The sequence below is a fragment of the Ambystoma mexicanum genome, chromosome 2q (genome assembly GCF_040938575.1).
Source record: "Ambystoma mexicanum isolate Mex_15411 chromosome 2q, UKY_AmexF1_1, whole genome shotgun sequence".
NCBI classification, from domain to species: Eukaryota; Metazoa; Chordata; class Amphibia; order Caudata; family Ambystomatidae; genus Ambystoma; species Ambystoma mexicanum.
The window spans coordinates 1,319,142,597-1,319,170,531 of record NC_090924.1 but is presented as its reverse complement, the minus strand read 5'-3'; the positions used below and the strand labels follow the sequence as shown (position 1 = coordinate 1,319,170,531).

The 27,935-nt window shown below is 46.7% G+C and overlaps 1 protein-coding gene across 1 annotated transcript in view; it reads left to right on the top strand.

Moving 5' to 3' along the window:
- NEK10 (NIMA related kinase 10) overlaps positions 1–27,935 on the top strand; it is a 2,768,076-nt gene that overhangs the window by 61,415 nt on the left and 2,678,726 nt on the right. Inside the window, exon 2 of the mRNA XM_069648774.1 lies at positions 19,780–19,890. Coding sequence (XP_069504875.1) covers positions 19,817–19,890 — 74 coding nt within the window. The 5' untranslated portion in view covers positions 19,780–19,816. The remainder of the gene's footprint in view (positions 1–19,779; positions 19,891–27,935) is intronic.

Below are 27,935 nucleotides of genomic sequence, written 5' to 3'. Positions count from 1 at the left end.
AGAATATCTTTGCTCAATGTCTGCCAACGCCTTGCTGGCGTATGCAGTGGGTTTAATTTGCCCATGCAAATCAGGCTGGAGTAACACAGCCCCTAGTCCCACAGGACTGGCATCTACGACCAGCTCCAACTCTTTTTCCGGGTCGAAGAACGCCATGGTCTCTTCTCCGGTAACGGCGGCTTCAATGGTGTCGAAGGCTGTCTGTTCGATGGTGGACCAGGTCCAGGCTGTGTCTTTCTTGGTGAGGGCTCAGAGAGGCTCAGAGAGGCTCCGAGAGTGAGGCCACATTTTGGATGAACCTCCCACAATATGTTACAATGCCCAGGAAGCTTCTCAACTCTGAGGGGTTCTCTTGGGGCTTGGCGTCGTGAATGTCTTTCACCTTCTGTGGGTCTGGGGAGATTCCGTCAGCATGGAAGATGAATCCAGAAAAAGCTCAATACTCCCTTTTAGAAACTCACATTTTTCCCAGTGCAGAGTTAGACCCAGGTCCCAGATCCTTTCCAACGCCTTTTGCAGCCTGGTCATGTGTTCTGTTTCTGATGTTACGTACACCAGTATGTCGTCACTTAGATTGATTATGCCCTCCAGGCCAGCGAGGGAGCCACTGATGACGTTCTGGAAGTCCTCGGCGGCAGAGGAGATTCCAAAGCTCAAACGTTTATACTGGTATAGGCCTTTGTGTGTTGTAAATGTAGTTATATACCTGGATTCGAAGGTTCGGTGCAGGTCAAGATGATGATAACCGGAACGCAAATCAAGCTTCAAGAAAGTCTTGGCACCCTGAAGCTCACCTAGCACATCATCCAGCATCAGCGTTAGGTGACGCTCGCTTTTTATTGCGAGGTTGGGTATCCTCATGTCAACGCAGATGCGTGCGGCTCCCAGGTGCTTGGGCTTGGCTGCCACGACAATTGGGGACACCCATGGGGTGGGGCCATCAACTTTCTCGATGATATCTGAGTCTACTAGATTTTGTAGCTCTTGCTCCACTTGCGATCGTAGGTAGAATGGTATGCGCCTGTGCTTCAATGCTGTTGGGCGCACTGATTCGTTAATATGCAGTTTGATTGGCTCCCCTTTTAGCTTCCTGACTCCTTGAAAGATGTCTGTGAATCTGGTGACAATGTCTTTGATGTCCTCTTCATATACCGAGAGAGCAAAATGAACAATGTCTAGTGCCTTGAATGCAGCACAACTCAGGAGTGAGTGTGGGCTGACGTCGGTCACGAAGAACCTCGCCCTGATGGTGTTCTTGGCGTGGGTGACTGGAGCCGCAAACATACCTCGGAGTGGAAGTGGATGATCTTTGCCAAATGAGTAGATCTTTGCTTTGGTTTCCCCAAGCGCTGGTGGTCCTGGAAGTGACTCAGAGTGTCTTGTCGCCAGCACACATACTGACGCACGTGTGTCTATTAACACAGGAGTTGTAGTCTCACAAATGTCCACCACGCAGGTAGGCTGCCTGCTCTTCTTGGTTTTTGAGTCAATGTTTGATATGAAGAACATCTCTTCAGCTTCTTCTTCTTCATCAGCCTTCTGTAGCTCCTGGAACTCTTGTTCCACCATGGCTACGTTTCTTAGTTTGCATTGCCCCGCGTTTGTGGCCCTGCTCGGACCTCTCGGGATGGTGGCTGGGTTGGCAGCTCTGCACACTCTGGCGAAATGGCCTGCAGTCCCACATCACCCACACGCACTACCTTTCGCTGGGCACCCACTGGAGTGGGGGAGGTCGTATCCACACTTTTGGCATGGCTGTGGTGTGTCAGTTTTCTTTTGGTACCACTGTGGGTGTAACAGGCCAGTATACACTTGTCGTCCAATGGCACATGCCTCTTCACCCCTCACCGACTTGACCGCGGCGTCCATTCTGGTGGCGCGGCTTTCCTCCACCTCATAGGACCTACCTAAGTCAAGAATCTGTGTCAGGGTGAGTCCTGATTCCCTGAGAATTTGTCGCTCTAGCTTCCCTGAGCTGCAGCCCTGTATAATCTGGTTTCAGACCATCCCCTCCTCATTTTCCCACGTGCTGACCAGGAGATGTAGTCTTCCACAAAAATGGTCTAGCGATTCATCCTCACGCTGCTTCTCGCTACACATAAAAAAACGCTAAAAGTCCAGGTTGGCAAGGGGAAGGAAATGTTTTTTGAGTGCGTCTTTTACGGCTTGGTATGAGGCAGCAGGCGCATTCAATGACTCGAAGATGCGGTGTACTTCAGACCCTGCAGCATACAGCAGCGTTGCCACCTTAGCCTCATCGTCCGTCTCACCTCTGGCCCTGAAATACATCTCCAGCTTCTTGACCCATAACAGCCACTCCGGGCCAAGTTTTCATGGAGGGCCAAACATGCCAACAAATTCATGCATGGGGGCCAGCGTGTCTTGATGTCTGGGTGCATTTCTGACTGGAAGCGGCACAATTGCCCCTCGGGCATCAGCTGCAGGATTACTCATGGCTGCAGACCGCACAAGCACCTTCCACAACCATGAAGGCCGCTAGTCTTCACAGACAATTACTTCTTGAGGTCACAGAGGTACCAGGTGCATCCATTTTTTCCAGGTGCTTGCGTTGGATGTCTGCTGGGGCTCATTAGTTTGTAGGGTCCTGTTTTTCTGTCTCTTCTTATGTGATTTCCTCCCTTATCCTTCGTGGAGAGGAAAAGAAAACACAGGAATCGAGTGCCCCCCAGCACTTCTGGTGGCACCAGCAGAGAATTTTCTTTTTTTTCCTGAATTGCCTTTAGAAGGCTCCAAAAAGGTTGCTGGGTCGTGCAGGAGCACCCCGTGTGGGGCTGCACCCATACACAACACAAAATGGAGATCGGAGTGCACCACGCGTGTGACACACCTGATGGCAGTGCGATAAATGCTACGGACCGTGATCTTGGCATCAGAAATTGTCTGCCCCCCATCCAGTGGCGTCCTCGTCGCCAGTGTTGTATGTTCATCCGTGCCCCCGGGGCACCAATGAGCCTGCACCCAACCCCCGTACCTTAATGAAGACACGGACAAAGGTCTGCTCGTCCGGGCCTCGGCACACACTGAATGCGCTCAGGCTGCCGCTTTATGAATTGTGCATGCGCGACAGCGAACCTTGTCGTCACGCTCACGTGACTTACTCTGTCACATTATGTACCAGTATAACAATTGTGACTGCAGGAGTGTCCATTGGTGCGAGAGTCTAATTGTATCCTGTGACTTGTGACATGATTCAACTTGGAGCCCTATCTGAAGCTGCATGTTTCATCTGCCTTCCATTACTTTGGACTGCAGAGCTCTGCGCTCTACGCTAAGACCTGTAATTGAGGAGGCCTTGCGCTTATAACAGCACTGCACGTGGGCAGCAGTGTGGCGTGAGGTGCATTGAATTGCTGCATACACCTTTACACTTTACTTAATAAAAACATGCTACATCAACACTCCGGTAAGGCACATAATCAACTTCTTTCTGTCATCATATTTGCACTGTCATGCCTTGTAAGGTGGGCAAAAAAGTGTACAATCTGCAAAATGGTAATAAGGGGTCAGCCAACGCAGTTCGTAAAGGCACCACTATTGCAGTGGTTGGTCAGTCTAGCAAACAGCGACTGCCTGGCTCCTCGGGAAAACATGTGTCAATCACTGAATACTTTAAGGGTAACTATGTGGGTGTATTTGACGTTCATCCTATAGCTAGTCATTGGGCCTCATTACATGGTAGGCGGTAAGGGAAAATCCATGCCGGTAAAGGATTACCGGCATCGCTAACCACTCCTGCCAATTACGACCCGGCCTACCCGCTATTAGCGGCACCGCTAAGAACAGTGCCTCTAATAGCAGCACGGTCGCGGGCGCGCGACCCCTCATGGCGGCAATAGCGGCATGGCGGAAATAGGAGTCCATCACAAGTCATGCGGACATGCAAATAGAGGCATGGAGCAGGCCCAAAAAGCCCATACCGGCATGGCGGAAATACCGGCATCGCGAACCACCCGTAAAGGGCCATGTGCAGTGTTCCCAACTGCCACAGGTGCACACAATCAGCACAGGTGGAGGCAATGGAGACTGGGCAGCACAAAAGGAGCACACCACACCCTTTCCCACACCCATTCACTCACCAAAATGATTCCAATACTAGTATGCATTACATGGGCTGGAGGACATGATTGCATTGCAACAGCAACAACAACAGGCAGCACAGAGGAGACGCAGGAGGAGAAGGAGGGCGAGACAGGCCCAGCAAGCCCCACCAGTGCAGCTAGTTGTACCACAGAGGCAGCCACCAGTCCCCAGGATCAGAGCCAGTCCATTCAAACGAACCCCTGAGCAGATACACACCCTGTACCGTCTGGACCGGGTTACCATCACCACCATCGTGGACATGATACATAATGACATTGTCAGCCTCATAGACATCCGTACTGCCACCCCCCCTCTACTGAAGGTGGTTACTGTGCTCCACTTCCTGGCCACAGGCACCTACCAGCATACGGTAGGGCCGATGCATGGCATATCACAACCAGTATTCTCACGCACGCTGAACTAGGTGCTCGATGCCCTCCTGAAGCACACAAGTGAACACATATCCCTGCCACGGACTGCCCAGGAGATCTCCAACACCAAAGTTGGCTTCCGTTCACTGGCAGGCATCCTAAGTTGCATCGGGGCCATTGACTGTATCCATGTGGAATTGGTGGTCCTACATGCCAATGAGGCAGTCTACCGAAACAGAAAGCAATACCACTCCATCAACGTCCAAATGGTATGTGACTCTAACAAGATCATCACACATTGTTGTGCCCGATATCCCGGATCAACCCATGATTCAATGGTCCTGCGGAACTCAACGATACCACGCTGCATGGAGCGACATGCTGGACAACGTTCGTGGTTACTTGGTGAGTAGCATGGCAAGCCACATGGCAGTGTGATGTGGGGAGTAGATTTTGGGGGGGAGAGATGTATACTCCAACTGGGTGTGATTGGGGGGGAGAGATGCATACTCTAACTGGGTGTGATTGGGGGGGGGATGCATACTCCAACTGGGTGTGATTGGGGGGGGAGATGCATACTCCAACTGGGTGTGATTGGGGGGGGGGGGAGAGATGCATACTCCACTGGGTGTGATTGGGGGGGAGATGCAGACTCCAACTGGGTGTGATTGGGGGGGAGAGATGCATACTCCAACTGGGCGTGATTGGTGGGGGGGAGAGATGCATACTCCAACTGTTTGAGATTAGTTGACAGGATAAACAATGCCCATACAGAAATACACCACTGTCCCCCAAGGCAGCCCAGACTGGACCTGACACATGAAAAACACATGTAAGAAGTAAGCTGCACAACAATGAAATGAAGCCATTACCCCAACCATGCCATATCCATCCCCATGCACATTGCACTTCATCAGACCGTACCCTCTACAACACAATGCAGCAACACGCAGCCAATATGGACAATGGAAATGTACGCTGAACAGCGTCACAACGGAAATGCGACCTTGAGTGCATACAAAGGGATCACCTGTAGCCATTATACTGATTCACACCCGTACACCACAACAGATGTGCCGCATGCCAGCATGGGGACATCAAGTTTGGAATGGCAGTTCACTAGCAGTGTGGTTCAAATGGCGCCAGGACCAAAGAACACAAATGACTGAACCTCACCTAGTACATGGCAATAACTGTCGTAGGCATGCACAGTGCATGTACACTTGCAAGGACTACATCACCTTCCCACATTGCAGTTACTTTGATTACCTCCATGCATGTAGGGATTTGTGGATGTCATTCACAATGCTAAATTGACTTGTGTGATATGTACTGGTCCACTTGATGCAATCACTTACACATACCCATTGTTGCACCCATGCAGGTGATGCTGGATATCCCTTGAAGAGGTGGCTCCTTACCCCTGTACGGAACCCACAGAACAGGCACGAAGAGGAATACAATCGTGCACATACCCGTACCCTTGTGGTAATTGAGCAGACATTTGTCCTTTTGAAGACACGGTTTCGGTGCCTCAGCAGGTCGGGTGGGGCACTCCTGTACGGGCATGAGAAGGTGGCCAAGATCACCATGGCATGTGTCATGCTGCACAATATGTGCATTAGCCGGAATGTGCCACTGCCCCCTGACATTGAAATGCATCCACCTGGTGAGGAGGATGATGATGATGAGGAGGGAGAAGATGGGGCTGCACGTCATGCAGGTGGCGATGCACAGGAGGGACGGGCTGTGCGCCAGCATCTGATAGACAAATATTTCTAATACACATGGATGAAGAGGGTGCAATGGATGTGGGTATTGGGGGTACTGGGTTTTGTAGTGAAATGTACACTGTGCTCAGTCCACCAGTAAAGCACGCATACACAAAGAAAATTGTCCACTCATGTGATTCGTCATGTCACCAGTGTGTATTAAGTATCGTAAGTAAATAAAGTGCATGGACCCGACAACACAAACACCCTTTACCCTCTCCCAAACACCCTTTACCCCCTCCCTCCACAACTCTCCCAAACACCCTTTACCCCCTCCCCTCACAACTCTCCCAAACACCCTTTACCCCGTCCCCCACAACTCTCCCAAACACTCTTTACCCCCTCCCCCCACAACTCTCCCAAACACCCTTTACCCCCTCCCCCCACAACTCTCCCAAACATGGCTTGCACATCAGTGCAGCATTGCAGTACACGAGTCACCAACATCAGGCTGGCCCTACTTCCCACCCCCTCTGCCACCATTGGGGGGTTGCAAGTTTGTGCACCACATAGCCCGCATGGACCTGCACAGGGGGCTGGTCTGCCTTGAGCTTGCAGAGGAGGAGGTGCTCAGTTGGTCCGGTGCCGGTGGGGGGTTCTGCCTGTCCACTGCCTCACAGCTGATATTTCCTCACAAATGTGGTTTGTGCTGGCTTCTATGGCTTGTTTGATGCCCTTGGCATGTTCCCTGCACTCCTCCCTCACCAGGGCAGGCTCGCCCACATGCTGGCCGACCAGCGCAGTGATGTCTTCCTGGCACTGTCGGATGATGGTCATGTCATGGCCTCTGTGTCTGCGTTGTACGGTACCTGCCGCACCTTGTGCCATGTGTCCACCGTCAGGTGATGTCACCGTGGGACTCCAGCACCTTGCCACAAATTCATCCCCATACTGCTCATGGCTGCTGCCATGTGATGTGGGGCGTGGGCTCTGTTGGGCTGACTGCTGCTGGATGGGTTTGTGGTGTTCAATGGGCGGAATACACGTTTCCTCCACATCGGACATGGGTGCCGTGGCAGCTGCCTCGCCGATGGAGCTATTTGCAGCAGACAGTGTTCCTTCCGCAGGTGGAACCTGCGTGGTGGGAATTTATGGAGTAGGTGCTGCAATTTCGTCTGGCAGACTTTCACGTCTTGGTGACGTGGGTGGCTGTGTGGGTTTGGCCCTCTGCAGGAGTGCAGGCTTTCCAGTTTCCCTCGACGTGCTGGCCATGGTGCCTGCTTCCATTCCACTGCCCTGTTTTTTTGAGGTGGGTCCTGCGTCGCAGTGTCCTGCTCCTCACTGTCAGATTGTGAGCCTGTGGGGGATAAAGAGAGGGATAGCATCGGTGATGGGTCAACGTGCATCATGTAGATGTTGTTGCTGCTGTTCTATGCATTTGGACTTCATGTTTGGCCATACAGGCCGTTAGCCAGATGGGTGGGTCATACATGCATGAGTCTGGGTGACACGTGTCTGGGGTGCTGCATGCATGTGTTTGTGTGGGGATGTGCACAGCATATGGGCAGGGTTGTGTGCATGTATGTTTGATGGCCCCATCCATGAGCTGATTTCAGGGTCACATTTGGGGGATTACCTCATGTTTCGCAGTGCAGTCTTTTGTGTGGACACTCACTTCCATCTGACGATGACGGCACACCTCGCTCCATTTCACCTACTCCCTCAATGGATTCGACCCCAATGGTGCTGGCACAGGTCTCCTCCCACTCCTGCAGCTTTATTGGGGATCCTCCTCCGCCTCCTGTGCCCATGGCCAGGCTCCTGTTGGCTGCTAGGATACTGCATACACGGAGGCGTAGATCGTCCCACCGCTTGCGTACATCCTTCACAGTGCGGGGGGTTGAGCCCACCGCACTGACTTTACGGGCCACCTCTGCCCAGATCTCCTTTTTCTTAATCAGTGTGGGACGCCGCATGTCGTTTGCAAACACGACCTCCGCGTTGGCAGCAAGTGTGTCTGATGGCATTATCAGTTCTTCATTGGAGAAGCGCTCCTTGCGCTGCCGCGCTGCTCCTTTTTTTAAGGCCTTGGGCATTCTCAGTGGTTGTATGGATGATTTTAGCAAGCTGTGGTGTAGCTGCAGGTCCTGGGGGCAGAGGATGGCAATGGATTGTGTTTTTGAAGATGGCCGCCATGCTCTTTCCCGTTCCTGTGCGATGACGCTACTTCCGGTTCCGCTTATTTACGGTTACCGCTATTAGCGGTCACCGCTTTTAGCGTTGACCGCTAATGCTGTATTCAAGGACGGCGGAAGTGCAATCAGCGATTTCCTAGGTGCCGCTAAGGGACTTTTTGGGGGCTTTAACGGCATGGTGATAAGGTCCTTACCGGCATGGCGCAAAGCTTGTGCCCGCGTACTGGTGATGCCACGCAATTAGCGGGCTGCTTACTACACGGACGCGTTATTAGCGCCATGCCGGTAAGGAGCGTTACTTAGCGCCTACCGTGTAATGAGGCCCATTGTGACATTGCCAGCAATCCAGGGGCCTCTACTACAGCAGAGCTCGATAATAATAGCTCTTTTAAATCTTCTATTCCATACAAGCAGATTCTGCACAATTGGTTTTACCATCAGTGGTTGGCCCTATGGGAAGTAAAGCTCCTGCAAAATCTCAAGTACTCGAGGTTGGTCATGCTGAGGTACGCTTGCATAGGCTATCAGCTTCTCTTTGCTTAACAGGGTTGCTAGACATACTTCCTTTAAGCCCCACTTCCTCATTGGCAGAACTTCAGATGGATGAAGAAATTGGTAATGACCAAAAGGCTATGGATAGCCAAAATGAGATCTACTCATCGTTAGATGCGTGTAATATGGCAACAAGCATTGCGCTAAGAATTCTTCTGAAAATAACATATAATGTCCACTCCCTAGTGCAAAAACATTCTTTGATTTTGGAAAATATCAGGAAAAAATGTTATGTTGATGGTACTTCTTAAACTACTTCAGTGATGACAAAAACAGTATATAATGCATCTCTGTTGGCATCTGCACCTGAGACTCTTAATATTGAAAACTTGGAGTCCACAAAAGTAGAAATTCTACTTGGTAGTGATGATGATGACGAGTCAGAGCTTCACCTCTCAAAGAAGAAAAAGGAAAAAGTCCTTCAGATTTACATCGCAAGTTGCATCTATAATTGTACAAGATGTTGTTTGTACTAATGGGGACAAGGAAAACGAATTGCCAAATTCCAAAATAGCATGGAGAAGGGCTGCTAGGAAAAATAACAAAGGCCTCCAAAGTGGGTGCACCTGACAAGCTGCCTGCTTACAAATAGAGAGAAAAAGAGACGTGTGGATAGGCATCAAGCAGTTATAAATGAAGTTTCATCACAAGAGGATAGTCGGCAGGATGGTATGGTTTCTACGATTGTTCAAGCAAAGGATGTAAATAACATAGTGAATTACAAATTGCAATGTCAGTCTTCCACACAGATCCATAAGGCAAATACTAGTACAGTGCAATCGAAAAACTCTGTTTTGAATGGGTATGGAAAGTTCCTCTCTGCAACTCAATTCAAGATAATTAGTCTGTTCTCTAGTTCTGACTTGGTTATAAATCAGAGCCAACTGCTTTCTATTTTTAGTAATGTGCCGGCTCTGAGAGTAGTAACAAGTAAGGACTTTTTATATGTAGAACAGGCTAAATGCTGTGAAGCTAAAGTATCTAGAGTTTACTACTGTACTACTACAGAGGTTGTTACCTTTATTAGGATGAATGCCGATTCCTTTTTAAACTGGGATTTGACCTTGATTGTGCGTTCCCATAGAAAACATCTAAAAAGGTTTAAAGTAGTGTAGTGCTTGGTAAGGGGACGAGGAAGGAAGGGACTGTGACAGATCCTCTAACTGCACCATCAGCATGTGATCCTTCAGTGAAAGCCCACTGGGAATGGCTGTGTTCCTTCCTTCCCCCGGTGTCTACCCTGATAATTAAATATTGGAAAACTAGGGGTCATAACCACCTATTTAGGCAGGATGGCTCTATTGGTCTTTTAATGCCTGTGCTTGTAATTCTGCTGGAGGAGTCTTGGTTGCAGGAAGCCCCCGCATTAGATGGTTATTCAGGCTTTTTTAAACCTGTAAAGAAAAGGAAAAAAGGGACATCCATTTGGTGGTCTGATTACATTTATCATCATCATCAAGTTTATTTCGGATTTGCATAAGGAACAATTTATAAAAAAATGACAAATTACAAAATATATAGCAATTATAACACAGTAAAAACATACAATCATAAAACCTCACCAAAGATAATAGCTAAAAAAGGATTGCAAGTGCAGTTAATTGGATAGTGTGTAAAAACTCATTTCAGGGCAGTATGCTTGACAGTCGTTTCCTAATATAAAGTACTATTTTCAGATCCGAGAGTAATGACCAGCCCACACGTAGTGAGTTAGCCCACACCAAATATGTTAGAGCAGGCCTATATTGTGCAAAGCCCAATTCATTCATAAAGGTTGTATAAGCGGTTTTATTGCCTGTGCATACGCAGGGCAAAAAGAAAATCAGGTGTGCTAGGTCCTTGTATGGAGCTTCGAACACCAGACAGAACCGATCTGCACCCCCCGGACCATGCTGCCACCACAGCCCTTAGGTGGATGCAGTTAAACTTTGCCCTGTATATGAGGAAATGATCCGTGGGGGATTCCGCCCATACTACATACTGCACTGACTGTACGGGCCATGGTCATCAACCCACGATTCTCTGTCTATGTACACAGACTCATAAAGGCATGCAGTCCATAAATGTATTTCTCCCCGGGGGAGCATACTGCTGTGTGGGTACAAATGTGTGCTATTGATCACCCTGAGCTGTTTCTTGATATGAGACAGCCATGGGATCTTGTCTCACGGGTCCTTGTCTATCAGAAAGATGATCAATTCATGAGTGAGTGACGTCCTACCATTTCCCCATAGCCTCAACAAGTGCAATACTGGCTGCAGGGACATCGTATCACTAATTGGTGTACATTCCAGTTCCATATATACTCTGAAATTTGGAGCCGGAGCTGGCAGCCCCAGCAGGTTCTTCAGGAATTGGTTCTCCAGGGTCTGGACCGCATTAACGTTGGAGTGGCCCCAAAGCTCCATCCCAAATTTGGCAACTGAAGCCGCTTTTCCTTTATACAACAGCAGTAAAGGGGCAATTGGCTTTGCTTTGAACATGACATGGCCCTAGAGACCCCACCCGACGCCTGTTGAACTGCCGGGCCTGTTTGGTTACATGGGCAATAGCACCAATATTGGCGGGCAATCTAACCCCCAAATAATCAAATAAGTCAACCCTGGGGATAGCACTATTCCTACTGTGCATGGCCCTGAAATTAATCCTCCAACTCCCCTTCCAACAGGCCATGACCGCCGACTTTGCTGCATTTGCCACCAGGTCCAACCCCTCCATAAAACCGGCATATTCTGAAATGAGGGCCTACAGAGCTCTTGGTGTGCGGGCCATCAGGATGGAATCATCTGCATACACTAGGACCGGTAGGGGCCGGCCACCCAGTTTTGGGACGTCAGGAGAAGATTTTTAGGAGGTGTATAATCAGAAAACTAGGGGCACCAACACGCCTCTCTGGCGCACCCCCAATTCTACTTTCAATTAACTCATACAATGCCCATTGGTATCACTCCTCACACATGCTTTCGTGGTGCCATGAAACCTGGCCAAAAGGTTCACCAGTGCCCCCTGGCAGTTAATGGACGTGAGCATATCACCACAACTTGACACGGTTGACTTGTCAAATGCTGTGCTCAGATCCATGAATGCCAAATAGATGGGCTCCACCTTCAGGTAAAGTGAATGTGCCATTACCAAATAAAGGTTAAGTACGTGCTTGACTCCACTACTCATTACCCAGTCCTCCAGCCGGGCCAAGATTGCTCAACCCTGTATTTTAAACAGAATCCAGGAGTGAAATGGGTCTGTACGAGCCAGGGGAAGCCCGGGGTCCCTCCTTATATATAGGCTGGATAACCGCCATGGACCATGAGGGGGGGGGATAGCCCCGACCGCACATATTGCGTTGAACCCTTGTGTGCGTACTAGTGCCCAGAGATCTGGAGCCATGATGAATAGATCTGCCGGAACGTTATCCGGGCCCAGAGCTCGATTACATCTCTGGCAACCAATAGCCTTCTTTATTTCATCCACTGAGAATACAATACTTGCTTCAGTGCCCATACCATCACTACGTTCTGGACTACCCCTATTTTCTTGTCCATCTTCAACAGCCCTACTCCCCACACTGTACAGGGTTGAAAAATGGTCCAACCAGGCCTTATCTGAAACATTATTAATCAGGGTGTCCATGTTAAATTTGTAATATGGGCCCTTCTGGGCAGTCTCCCAAAATAATTTGGGGTCATTATCCCTTGCGGCTACCACCCAGGTGTCCATGCTTCTTTCTCGATTGCTCTTTTTCTAATGGCCAGGGTTTTCTTATACTAGGATCTAGCCCTTATAATGACTGTTTTGGGGGGTACCAGTACTACCCAGAGCAAGTAATAGGTTCTTCCTAGCTCTGGTACAATCAGAGTCAAACCAGCCCCCCTTCTCTTTCCTACTCGTTTGCCTGGGGTAAAAAAAAACACCTGGGAGAGCTGGGTCAGCATACTTCCAAACTCCCCCAGTATGCTTTCACTCACCAGGTTCCCTGACAGCAGATTCTCAAGTTCTCGTGAGCATGATAATACTGCTTTTTAAAATAATTTGTCCTTCTTATCCTTCTTCCATTTAAGCCATCCCCGGGGGTAACTAGGAATACTACTTCCAAAAAATATACTTGGCTCAACCTATCCACCCTTGCAGCTGACTTAAATGGGAAAGTGGTTACTGCAAATATTATCCAATACCTCAAACCATTTTATGAGGTCCCAGTGCACAACTGGCACACAAAAATAGTCTAGTCTATAGTTGAGCCACCCATTGCTGAGGAGAATGTAACTCTGCCAGGAATACCCCCACCCATCCGCCCATTTGTTGACCGCAATCGCCACTTATAGAGGTAGTGCCAGAGAGGCACCCCTTCCACACAAAGCTTGGTGTCCATCATAATGGGAGAGGATATCCCTGCCACAGCATCTTCTGTGTTGTCGTATAGGTTATCTTCCGGCCCACTCCTCAATTTTGCATTGAAATCACCTCCCAGTACCAAACACACATTGCCCATAGGGGACCTTACAGAGAGTTCCTCCAATGCAAGAGCCAAAACACCCAGACAGGTTTTCTCATACTGTTTGTGGGGACTATTATAGAAATTCACTACTAGGAGGTCCACCTGGCCCGGTCTGAGAATTTTAACCGCCACCGGCACCAGAGTTGTCAGAGCCACCTGCACACTCTCCAGGTGTGTTTTGTCCAGAATACATAGCCCACCATAACTTCTCCCTCACTTGTTTCTCTCCGCCACCCACTGGTATGAAACAAAACCATCAACATTGATCTCATCCTGGGACCATGTTTCTTGTAGTAGCACAACATCTATTTCGCTGAATGTCCTCTGTCTCTCTGTGCAGGCCAGCCTTGTTCTTATTCCAGCCACATTCCATGACAGTAATGACTAATTATCTCCTCCACCCACAATCCCCACACTGGGAGGGCCCCGAGCAGCACTCAATACCCCCTCTTGCAACTGCCCATAGGCCGCCCCAGGGGACTGGCATCATTTGATGTCATCCATATCAAGCAGACAGGCAAATTGATTCTGGGCCAGTATTGAGTCAGATACTCTGCCATCCAAGCCAGTCAGCCCCCACTCCCTGTGGCCCACACCATATGGAAGCTGAGCCACTTGGAGCGGGGTCCGGCATGGACCCAGAGGTATTTTTGAATGCATACAGCTCATAACCCTGGATGCTACCCTTCCTTTCTCCCTGTCCTGGGGGTAGAAAAAGTTTAGTGGCACCAACCGGGCCCTACGATTGTGACTAGGAGTGCCCAGGCTAGACTGTACCAGATACTTGGTCACCTGTACATTTTTAAAAGTGACCACCACACAGTCCCCAGCTGTTGACTTGGCCATGAAGCCCACCCACGGTATTCTGCGGGCCATTAAGATCAAACAGGGATCTATAGAGTCCCCCTGAATGTGTGAGTTAACCCATTGGGCTGATTTGTTAATCAGGGCCCTACAGTCTTCAGTGCACCCAGATCCCAAAATTGGTACATTTAATATTAGACCCACTAACAGTACTGCTTCCAGGGATAGCGCCTTGAGTCTGCCTTATCCTGTACCAACAGTGGTGCTCCTCTTGTTATGGCTTATTCTCCATGTTGGGTGCCTGGCGGTTTGGAGCACTAGGGTAATGGCTGAGGTCCTTCTGACATCATGGGGAGCATGCGTTGACTGGGAGGATGGCGTGAAGGGATGTGTATCTCCACGGGGACCATTAGTTCTTGGCTAGTGGCCTGTTCCCCTCTTACTCCTGTGCTTCTTCCTAGAGCAACAAACTGCCCAGCTGGTATGTTTACTACTCCCTGATTAGCCTGCTTCCCTTTTTTTAGAGACCTCACTTGGTCATCCAAGGTCGACAAGGTGTTCATGACACCCGTTTTGAAATTCATCAAGAAATTAATTACGGGTGACATTAATTCATTGTTTAGACCCTCAAAACATGGCATGCTCTGTGGTTCAACTACCACAGAGCATGAAACATTAGAGCTCTTGTGAAGAATATTGTGCGGGTCAGCCTGGTCCTGGAAACCCGTTGCAAGGGACAATGATGGGACGGCTGTTACAGCATCCAAGCCAGACATCGGGTGAGGGACCGCCATGGAACATGGACCATCCCTCGCCCTGGGTACTGGTCTGGGTGTCCCTTGGATGTCTGCTGGAGCAGGTTTACGCAAGATGGCCCGTCTACCTGTGGAGGTGATTGCCAGCTCAGCCACCTTGATCTGCTCATCCAATCGTATGCCTTTTTGTAAGTAAGAATCCAGGGTACCCAACCTCCCTTTAGAACCCTGCAACTCCCCAGGTGCACCCTCTGCTAGTGCTACTATATTCTCCAGCAGAGGGGCTTTTCCTTATCCTTGACTTTTCTAGATTTCTTCGGGCCCTGGGTAGCCAGGAGGCTTGTGGTTGCTTTAGGTTTCACCATGATTATCACCCCCTTAGACCACACTTACACAGTTACTCTCCTCTGTCACTCCCGGGATTACCTTTCTTTGCCAAAGAGTAAAAGAGGAAAAATAAAATAAGTAATATTAATGATCAGATACAATTATGGTTTAAAAATCCAGATTAAACTAGTTGATATGTGAGGAAAATGTTAAAAGATGCCGATGTTAGAATAAAATCAATAAAAAAATGTTAAAACATTAAAACGGGGAAGCATCCTGTAATTGGCTCGTAGAACAGTCCTATCAGTTTGCCACCTTGGGTTGATATAAACTGGGCACAAGGGCGCCGAAGAGTCCAGATCCCAGATCCCAAGTCTGCAGAGATTTGCCACAGTCTGCACCAGTATCACAATGCCCTTCTGGCCACCACCCGACCGCAGGCCGCCCTGAGGGAGAGCACGCTTTCAGCCCTCAGGGGCCACCAGTAGCAGGATACACCAGTTAATAGTTTGGCAATCTGGGTCAGCAAAATGGCAAGAGAGGATCCACCAATTAGAATACTCCACTTTGCATCTTTCCTTTTACTGTCATTTAGGTGGACTTTAACCCAGAACGTAGGTCAGTTTAAACCATCATTAGCAGCCGGTAGGCAGGGAACGCCTGGCAGCCTGGGGAGCTGCCATTGTCTGTCTCTCCCCCCCCCGCCCTACCCGGAAATGTGATGAGTGAGTGCTTTTACAATTATGCAGTCCTGAGTCAGCAGTGCTTTGCTGCAACTCAGACGTGCAACGAGTCAGAGATCATCTCAAAGGTGGCTGATGAATTTAAATCCCTTTAAATGAGAGGCACAGTGCGGGTGATGTAGTATAGTACTTCTGTACTCTTGTCCTCTCACAATATGGCAACATCAGTGTGTTTACCTTGCGGTCACCGCCACGACCAGGCACGGACAGCACAGACAGCGTCGCCCTCAATGCGGTAGGCTCACGGCGCAAGGGTGCGCAGGGGGTGGTTTTAACCCCTCCTCTTCCTCAGCTGCTGTTTGTGGGCAGAGCCTGCATTCTGGGTCCTGGGACACCGGCAAGAGGGCTAACCGCGGGATTACATTTATATCCAATGAGTTAAAATCTAAGGAGATCCCCTTGAAAGATGAAAGTGATACTGTGCTGGTGGTTGAAGTGGATCTTTGGTCTAACAATACAATATTGGTGGTGATAATCCTCCTGGAGTTATGGTAACACAAAGTATTCAGCAATGTATCTATGAAATGTTGTGTCATCAGCTCCTACTGAATGTGAATACTAATGTTGTTTTGTGTAGAGACCTTAACACCCATTGTTTGCTAGCAGACGCTGACCTTAAGTTGGGATGAAAGAAAGATCCTTTCTCACGTAATATACTGAAAATGAAGAAGACATTAGAATTGTCTGAGTTTTTGAAGACATAAATGTCTTCATGTTAAATGGCTGCTTGAGAGGAGATGTACCCACTGCACCCACTTGGAGTAATGGCAAGGTGTCCGCTTCCATTGACTCTGTATGTTAGTGAAAAGGTGATGCAGTGGGCTACAGATCTTAACGTAGTGATGAATAAATATAGTGACCATGCTTTTTTGTCCTTTTGCTGTTGACCTTCTTTGGTAGGGAGAAAATATATGATAAAGTAGCCGCAATAGAGGTACATCTAGGTGGAAATCAACTTGAATGGATGCATAGAAATTTGAAAAGAATTAAGTCTTTTATGTCACAATTTAAAGTTTTTTGATCATCTTAATAGTGCCAATGATATGGTGGAATGGCTAACCTCTTTTCCATATGATTTTTACCAGTGGGAAATTGTATATACCTGAACAAAAATGTTGGTTCAGGAAAGGTGTATGACAAAAACATAGCGTTTGCCAAATGAGATATGAGACGACAAATCAAGGGTCTTGAGAGACTAGACCTTCTAGAAGAAAAAAAGATCTGCTTAAAAAAGCAAATAAAAAATGAATATAGAAATCAGGTGACACCGTATAAACTATGAACTGTAAATGGGGCCTTGCAAGCAATGGTTAAAGTCTTGTTTGAAGGTGACAGTAAAACGCTATGGCCATCTTATAAATCCATTACTTAAAAGAACCAAATTGATTTGGTGTGCTGTATTAGTGTACCTATCTGGTTGGACTTCCTCAAGAAAATGTGTGCAGGTAATGATGATATTGTTGGTGCTAAAGTCAGGGTGATGCTTGGTTTTGATCATGACTCCATTGTGGAGATCATTAAGAAACTAAAACATACAAGAGCTCCTGGGCCAGACGGGATTTGTAACGTCATTCTCAAGTCTACCCCTCCACCTCGGGCAGACATTTTGTGTGTTCTTTTTAATAAGGTAGCGGCTTATGGTCTGGCCCCAGACTCTTGAAGGAAATACCACTTTATTCCAGTTTTTAAAAAAGGCCAACGCAATAATCCGGAAAATTGCAGGGTCTTGGCTTTAATGGATGTGTCTAGTATTCATACTCAAGGAAATGAGCAAGTGGATTGTGGAAAATTACATACTTAATTGTTGCCAGACTGGATTCATAAAAGGCCTCTCCACAAGTATACATTTTCTTACTATTAACACACTGTTTGAGCAAAGTAACTTAAAAGATGCCCTACTTTTGCATGTCCTTTTTGTGGACTTTACATCTGCATTTGATACCATAGATCGAAAGGAAATTGTGGTTAAAATTAGAGAACATGGGCCTGCCAAATGATCTATTGTATGCATGCCACCTTCTGAATTGTGACAGTAAGTTTAGAGTGCGTCTAAAGGGCTTGGGGAACTTTCTGACATTTTCCCTATCGGTAGGGCAGTCAGACAAGGATGTATCCTGACTTCCCTCCTGTTTAATCTTTATGTTGCTGATGTTGGTAGCACATTGGCATTAGTTAAGAATGCCTCTCTGAGGCTTGGCACTAGGAAAATTGGTTGGCTGAGATACGCCGACAATTGTACGGTGTTTGATAGTACCTATATTGGTCTGTGCCATAGTGCTCAAGCCATACTTGATTATGCAGAGGAAAATGGGTTGATAGTAAACTTGAAAAAATACATTATATGGTAAAAGGTTCTGCTCATATAAGAATCAAGCTTAATTTGGGTGATGTGTCCAGAGTACCTAGTCATACCTATCTGGGCTATGGGATTGAGGCTGGCCTGAATAGTGACCTTTTACTAAAGAAAAGAAGATCAAGGATGCTTCCACTCTCGGTTGTCATAACACAATTTTCTAAAAAGCTACCGGCTTAAGCCTCATAGGGGTGTTCAATGTATATAAGCAGAAGTTTGTTCCATCATTGCTGTATGCATTGTAAATATCAATTATGGATTATGCCATGTGGGCTGACAAAACGGAGGGTCAATCTGTAGCTACCCAGATAAAGATAAATAGGGGGGAAACTATTTATAAAGTTAATCTATGCCCTAGATGGTTCCTTACTAAATGTTGTGAGGGTGGCTATAATACAACATAAAATTGGTACTTGGGACTATTCAAAAAACTGAATGAGGATTTTTTTGCTCTAATCAGGTGGACTCCCAGATGGGAGCAAGGCACTGGATATGTGCTGAAATGATCACTGTGTGCTCTGAAAGATGGGATTGGGTCAAAAGCCATGAGAAAGTTAGCAAAATGAAATCACTTGCGACCTTTGCACAGATGGGCTTCATCTCTAAAACAAAAACGAAACTCAAGACTATTTAAATATTTCTCCCTCTCCAACTCTAAGAAGAATCTTTATGCTCATCAGATTAAACAAGCTTGAGGTTTGGGGCATAAAGGGTGCGCCTTTGTATGCTCAACCAACAGATTGAAACATCAAAACATGTATTAAAGTCATGCAGTGCTATGACAAAGACATATATACAATATTATAGTAAACACGTTGAAGATTTAGGAAGGATACAGTCTTGTCAATTCTGAATGAGATGTCTATCTGGATACAGTAAGGGACTGATCATTTCTGTAACACGGGTGTGGAAAGTGCTGCTAAAAACCGTGATGCTATATAAGTTTTAGTAGGTGTAAATGTGTTCTTCGAGTGATGTTTTATTGTACTACATTTTTGTAAATGGTTAGAATGGCATCTAGTATGTATTTAATGATTGATGTTAGTATTGTTTTCCATTATCTTTCTATTTTGGCTCGTCTTTCAATTTTTTCCTTTGTTTTATATATTTTAGTAGCTACTTCTGCCTGAGAATATGAATATGAATGTGTGTGTAATAATAATAATGTTTTATGTATTTGTGTGCTAAAGTTGTATAACTATATGCCCAATAAAACAAATAACAATTGTGTTTTTTAGATATCTAATTAAACTTTTAGAAAATACATCTTTGCTTGTGTTTTCAGTGTTCATTGCTGCCTTGTTGATTTCCCTGACGGATTGCTGCAGTACTGTTAGTGCTACTAATTCTGATTTTATTTTATTTTGAAAGGAATGCAATGCTGACTTTGAGGAATTGACGTTTTAAAATGCCGGATCTGGACAAAAAAGGGAAAAAAAACGAAAAGTCAGCAGAGAAGAAAAACCCAGCAACATCTAGCAGGTTTGTTGTCAGTGAAGCCCATTTAAATTCAAAGATTGTTATGATAATTGTAATGATTAGTAATTTCATGGCGTGTTGTAAATTCCTTTTTTCATTCTCTGTTGGCCATAAATACAAAAGGGTGATTTTCAAAGATAGTTTAATTTTCTTAAGATTACTCAATCACAAATTAGACCTGTGAGCAACATGCATACTGGCATCTTGTCTGGAAAGTGACATTTTAGAAATAACAGATGTTGGAACCAATCTGTTACAGAACATTGCAAATCTTATTAATGCTGTACTGCATTGCAAGGTGCCTGATGAAAGACTATTACACTCGTCGACATACTGCAAGCACAGTGCCGAAACTCCTCACATCGCCACAGCCCAACAAAGCGTCCACTCCCTCCAAATCGAAATTGCCATGAAAGCCTTTTTCGACGGTATACTGGAACAGATCCTCCACAAATGCATTGCTGACTATCAAGGCAGTGCGTCTCACCATCTCTGCCTGCCACTCTCACTACACAGAGTAATGAAATAAAATATTGCACCTTTGCATGTGACACACACCCTGAGCAGAACCTGATTGTACAATCCCCACAATCCAATTTCCATTGGCCAGCATGGTGAGAAGCGCAGAATGTCGCATGTGCGCTTCCTCGAGTACCGTGAGGGCCACGCCCCTGTGAAGCAGGAGGAGTCCTTCTTACAATTGCAGCCCTTTCCTGTAGCGCACACCCTCAGCACCTGAATGGACAATCACCACAGTACCATTTCATTGCCCAGCATGGTGAGAAGCACAGATTGTGGCATGTGCGCTTTCCCAAGTACTACAAGGTCCTTCTTCCTATTGGCATGCTTTCCTGTGACGCACTGCCTGAGCACCTGATAGGACAATCCCTAAAGTCCAATTTCCATGGCCGCCAACTGCAAAATCCCTGGTTGTGGCTTTTGTGCTGTGTGCGGTCGTGGGGAAATAACTTGCAACCAGGGTAGGGGAGTTTGTGCTAAGGGGCGGCTCTTAAAAGAGCCTTTCTTTTTTTGTCCATGCTTCCAGAGAAATATCTTTTTTTCAGTTTTTATGTGCTTTTGTGTTTTCTTGTGCCCACATTTTTAAAGTAAACTCTTCACCGCATCGTGTAGACGGACAAACAAAACTGCATTGCCTATGAGTGACAACAAAATTACATTTTCTTGGAAAAACTCAGCATTTCCAAAACTAATGAGGTCATTGTTGCAGAAGAACCTTCCATGAGCGGACATAAAAGTATACATGCTTCTGTTGATGAGACACCTTCCTGCATCTGGCTCGGAACAACATCCATGAGCAGTGGCCCATACTCTTAGGAAAAAGCATCTTCACGACATCCAGCAATCTCCTCAGTCGACGGAACAAATCTAAGCAAGGCACGTATCCCATATGCATGCCGCCGTAGTGGAAGATGATAACATCTACTGGTGCAAAAGTGGTCAGGTCTTGCAAAGTGCATGCATATCGGCGAAATTGCACTCATACACAGTGTTCCACATGCGTCCACTCCTTCCAAACCACAATTACCATCAAAGTGTCTTTCCAGGGCATAGTCGTGCAGATCTATGACAAAGGGATCACCTACAGTCAACACAATGCGTTTCGCCATGTCAGCAACCCTCAGTACGCAGAGTATAATGTACAACAGTTTGACTGCCCCTTCCTGTGAACCACACCCACAGTACCTGATTGGATAATCTCCACAGTGCCATGTCAAATGAGCAACATGATGCAAAGGGCAGATTGTGGCACGTGCGCTTCCCAAAGTACTGCTAGGGCCGCACTCCTGTAAAGCTGGAACAGTCCTTCTTCCCTTAGCACTATGTTTTCTGCAGCACTGCCTTATTGGGTTACGCGTAAATAGCCACACACACATCCACCATTCGCATCAAATCTGCCATCATCCAACACTGTTACTACTGTACAACATTTCAAATGTACTGTTACACATTTACAGTACACGTGTTGTGCCATTCTAAAGCACATCCACAACAAAGTTCAGTAAAAGTATGCACGATTTCTCCATCCACATACATCGACATGGCTACCCAGAATGTAGCACGTGTATTCCTAAAAGTACAGCGGAAACCGCTACCTTTTTGTCACAGTGATGGGATGGGGGTGCCATGGGAAGCGATATCAAGCTGGTTAAGGGATTGGGTCTTCCATCGTAGATGTATAAAAGTTTTATTATTTCTTTTAAAACATTTTTACGTTCGTGCGATCAACTTTTTTTGTTTTTTCTCTTTATATGCGTTTGTTTCCCTCTGTTCACATTTTTACTACCTTCTGGTCAATGCTTCTTGCACAGTGTAAAAGAAAACGGCATTGCCAATGGCGCTCATATAAATGCCATTTCTACGGAACCACTGCATATTTTGCGACCTCATGATCTCATAGTGGGTGGAGAACATGCCAGCAGTCTGCATAAATTCACACATGATTATGTTTATAACAAACCTTCCAACCTCTGGCTGGGGACAAATTACACTGGCATGGGCACATACTCTTCTTGGAGTTATGCATGAGAAAACTACCTTTGCAGTAGGTAAAATCTGCATCACTGCGTTCAGCAACCTCTTCATGTGACGGATTAAACGTCCACACGACATGTAACCCAAATCTAGACTTCCATAGTGCACCACGACAAAGTTAGCGTTCGTAACGGATGCCACATATCTGCAAAGGCGAACCATCCCACCGAAACTGCAGTCACCCTGACAGCCCCAGAAAGCGTCCACTCCTTCCAACCCGAAATTACCAGCAACACCTCTTTGCACACAACACCTGTGCAGATGGTGCACAAATGTATCACCGACGATAAGCACTCTGCGTCTCTCCATCTCGACCAACCTCACGACACAGTATTGGGATGAAATGGTACCGCCCCTTCCTGTCAACCAACCCTAAACACCTAATTGCCTATTTCCCACAATTCAATTTCCATGGACACCATGCTCATAATTGCAGGATGTGGCACGTGCACTTTCCCATCTACAGTGAGGGCCACTGCCAAGTAAAGCAGACACAATAATTCTTCCCTTTGCACTGGCATTTTTGCAGTACTCTCTCACAGGATGCTGTCAAATATTCAAACACACATGCAGCAATCACATACAAAACCTCTGCATTGCACACTATAATTTCTGTACAGCACTCCATATTTACCGTTAAACACTCTCAGAACACGTTCCGTGTCATGCCAAAACCCCTCAACCAGAAATATTTGCTAAAGAATGCACAATTGCAGCATCCACAAAGATCCTGAGGCACACCCAGCACACCTTTGGCCATGCACACAATAGTGCAGCCCTTTCCAAACCCACCACAACATTATGGATCCATGCATGCAACCATGTGGGGAGCTAACATTATGCACAAACGAAACATACGTAGCAGCACTCCTACCCAAACTCTGCACCGCGATGCAGCTGTACAGTGTTAAATGCAACAGTTACCATAATGTACAAACATTACACTGTCTCCGGCACCCCTACGCCCTTTCATTCACATACTATTGTCTTAGCCACTTCCACTCAAAGTATTGTGTCACTGCCAACCTAACCATAACATGTTTACAACATTGCCCCTACTCCAAGCAATCTGCACACTATCCAAGCACATATAAGGTACGCTTCACCCATACACTGTATCATAGTGACAGTATGCAAACACTGCACCCAGTGCCCTCACTGCATGACCTTTCACTGCACCATCTCCAACCATACATTAAAAACTTTACCATGTTCTAACAGTCACCTCACCTGCAAAACCAAAAATACACGCATGGCAGATCACTTCGGCTGCTCTATTGCGTCTAAAATGTGCTCCACACCCATTCTGTACAGGTCACCACTCTCTAACTGATTAGGAGTCAGAAATTCATTGCTGCCGTGGGTGTGCTCAAGCCCTAGGCCCTTGAGAGCATGGCTTATGGCCTACGGCCTTCAGCCATACATCCAATAGTCTAGGCCTTGCACACATCCACCACAATGTAATGCAACCATGCATGTCACCTTTTCACCAGCTACGACAATCCACATACACACCACTGCCACCAGCACTACTACCCTACTAATGTTGGTATTCAAACACCACCCAACTGTGTAATTTTACCGCTGTATGGAATTGTAGACTTTAACTTTGCTGTCAGAGCGAGCATTATCATACTGCGTAACATAACTCTTGCAATTTACCACATTATGCATAATTCTAAATCCTGGTGTGACAACTGTGGAACTGCCTTGCAGCACTATTATGTCTATTTCGTTTTTGTTGGCCTACCTGCTCAGGTTTATCTGTTCTGTAAGGGAGGCATGGTATCACAAGTATGACACTGACACAAAAGGAGAACATAGGAGTTTTTCCAAACCCTGGTTTTACCAGGCGTCCTTACCGGGTCCCGCGAGGGGACCTCGTAATTTCATGGGACGGGTTTAACGGGTCCGCCTCCATTAGCGGAGGCTGTTAACCCGTACCGCGAAACTTATAATGAGGCCCAGTAACTCTTAAGGTGGGGGTTGTTGGGACAGGGGCAGGTTTGTGGAGACAGATGGTTTCAATGAGCCTGGCTCTGGCCCGGTCACACACAGAGCAGTGATCTCAGAGGAAGAAGAGAGATACAGTGTCAGCTTGCAACAATTTGTGCCCAAGATTCTGTGAGAACAGGATAGCAACAGCACAGACAGTGGGGAGAAGGTGGGGGTTGTTGGGCTGGCTGTGCGCGGCACTGGACAGGGGAGAGATGCAGGCTTGCCGCTGGGGGTTTCATGTGCGGCTTAGTTAAAGATAGAGTAGTGCTTAATACAGAATGGAGTCTCTGGGGTCCTGGAGAGGCACTGGATATGTGTCATTGAGTAGCTACCTTGCACCCATCATCGGGGCTCGGCCAAGGGTACGTTTACAACCATTGAATGAGCATAACGTACACTTCACCCGGAATGTAGAGGGGTCCAAACGACCCTTCCTCCCTTACATGCCCCCCTTTCGTTACTTAAGTAACGAAGTTGCTAACGCTTGCAAACGTTGCAGTTCTTCTGTCTCAGCCACTGCTTCATCCCAGGCTGGTGTTCCCTTTATTGGCATCCATGCCCTGCACACAGATCTAAGACTTGCACCTCTTTGTGCTTATTCATCTGGGGTGCATGTCATGCAAATGCACCCACCACCTCCATCAAGATCCACCCATACCTCGTTGTACCATTCTAATTCATAGGGTTCTTTTATTGTGGTGTGGTAAATCCCATGTTGTACACTGCAGTCATTCGATATTTAGGTTCTGGGCTCTCTCCGGTTTGCACTTGGGCATCTCGTGCAACCTGAAGTTCCTTTGCTGGGTTGCCAATTGTCACCATCATCATTGCACTGTTAGGAATGGATTTTGCACAGCATCTGATTCTTACCTGGCACACACAAAAAATCAGCAGAAAAAAAGATGATGACAGGGATCAGGAGCTTCATGGCCACCCCTAGCCACAATGGGACCCACTCTAACAGGTTGTCAAAGCATGTACTAGACTGCACGCCGCCCTCTTCCTTCATCTGTTCACCAAGACTGTGCACCACTGCTATCACATGCGACAGTGTCCCATTATCTGCGTCGGCAGAAGGCACAAATGTGCACCATGCACTCCCGTTTTTTCGGCAAACACTGTCATCCATTGCTGTGAGTAGGTCTAGCACATATCTATTCTGCATCGTCATCAGCCGCAGGGACCTGAGTTCCACCTTGATGACGTTGAACCTTTCTTCGGTATCATTGGCCAACTGATCAGCTCCCAGCAAACTATTTGCAGCCATTTGGCGTCCGCTGGAGCCTGGATACTTGGTATGAGTGAGGCAAAGAATGAACAGCTTGTATTTGTTAGGGATTTGTGCCAAGAGTTCTGAGGATTCAGTGTAAATGTAATTTGATGACATCCGTTTCCGTGACAACCTGTCTTGCAGCTGTTCTTCCAACAACACATCATACATTGACAGGTTCTTCAGTTGTTGACTGGGGTGCCTGAGACATCTTGGCTGGCACCCTCTCCCCTTGGATATGGCTCTCAGGAATTATCATTAGGCCTAAGCGCAGCGTTGCCAGGGCACACATACCTAACCATGACGGCGGGAGGTGCAAGTACGCTTGTTTGCCGCAGACCCAGTAAGTGTCCATTAGGGCTGCTGTCCCTTTCTTCATGTCGGGCAAAATGAGGGTCTTGTTGCAATGTTTGTCTGTGCCCAGGGACAGCTTCCCCTCACCATGAAAGCAAAGTTCATATTGTATTTCACGTTGGATCTTGATTGGCTTTTTGAGAGCTGTTACCCACATTAGGTTGGCAATGTGCTGAGACCAAATTAGTGTGCATGTCTCTTCGATCCATTGCAATTTCTCATTCGACAAATCTCGCATTGCTTCTGCTTTGCACATTACTTGCTCGTCTTGCCAACTATTGTCGGTGAACATTGTCCCTTTAATAACAAAAAATGGCTCCTTCACGCAGAGCATTCCTTGTGGCTTCATGTTGCAGGTTTTCTCATTTTGCAAGAATTGTAACGAAATAGTGTGCGCCTGGTAGGTACTTCTAATGCTACACGCTGAAAGATGAATAAGCCACTGAGCCTCAGCAATGGGCGCTTCTTGTGGTTATAAAACCTTGGGGGTCCCCGAGGTATGGGGAATTAGGGAGCACACATAGCAACTTCCATTAGTTGCTTGTTTTGCCATTGTGGTCATATCTGCATACCATTTGTTTGATTGAGCTGGGTGGCGTGGGTCTTCTACTGCATCTAAACCCAGGCCATGATATGCGTTGTATCTTTTCCGCCCCACCCCCCTTTTCCATCTTCTGTTCCCACTGGACCAGTCTGGGCTTTTAGTAACTTTTGATACCTAATGGGGAACATTCCAGTTGCTTCTTTTACACCTCTTTCATTCTTCAACTGCTGGTGCTTTGTGTCAGGTAATGGGGTGGAGGTCTGGGTTTCATTGTACAAGTAATTACCACTTGAGGTAGGTTGTGAGGTTGTATGGACAGTAACATGTGGTGTCATTACGGCATCTGTGCTAGGATCGTTCATATCATAAACATTAAATCAATGAACAGTAAGGTAGTAAGGTTTGTGGATACATTGTGGGCCCAAATTAGTTTAAAACCATCCCACACTAGGTGGGTACCTTCTTCTATCATTTTCACCCCCCCTTCTTTTATGCCGATAGAAATAAAAGACACTGTCTCGTACAGTCCAAGTAATACCAACATTGCTGAAAATACCACAACTACAAAGCATAAGCCACACTCATAGGCTCTAGTTGTACTAATATTTCCCCTATTGCTATCTCCAGATGTGTTGTTGTCATTGAGGGCCCTCGTTTCAGCCATGTTTACCTATAGAGTGAGATATAATGGGTTAAGTACACATTCTTCTTAATATTTACTTTTCATTCTTTACTTAAAGCATCTTAGTGCCAGGTGAGTTCGGTAGAGAGAGAGAGAGAGAGAGAGAGAGAGAGAGAGCGCAAACAAGCTGACGAGCGATATAATAGCAAATTATTACTTTGTACATCATTTATATACATCACTACCGTACAGTATGTTTGATTTTGTTCATTACTTCTCTTGTTGCTATTTCATATTTTACTTGTACTCTGTTACCCCCACCCAGTATCATATTTATTTTTGGTGCTACTCAATAACCTCATGGTACAGCCATCACCTGTTCATCCTGCTGCTCTCCTTGTGTCATTACACTATCATGTGCTTTTTGTATGTCTGAGATATATATCCAGTATTTTAGGCCCTTTACTTTCACTGCAGTCGGTGTACAATATACTACTTCATATGGGCCATGAAATCTTGGAGCATTCTATCGTCTCACGAAACTGCGCATGTACACCATCTCCCCAGTGATTAGTTATGTGTTGGGGCTATCTGCTGCCGCTGCTATTATGTCAGTTTCATTTTCTGTGTAAATAGTGGTGCAATTTGTTTTGCTATACTTCTTACTGCTCTTGTCAACTGCGTGAAGTATTCTTGGAATTCTTCCC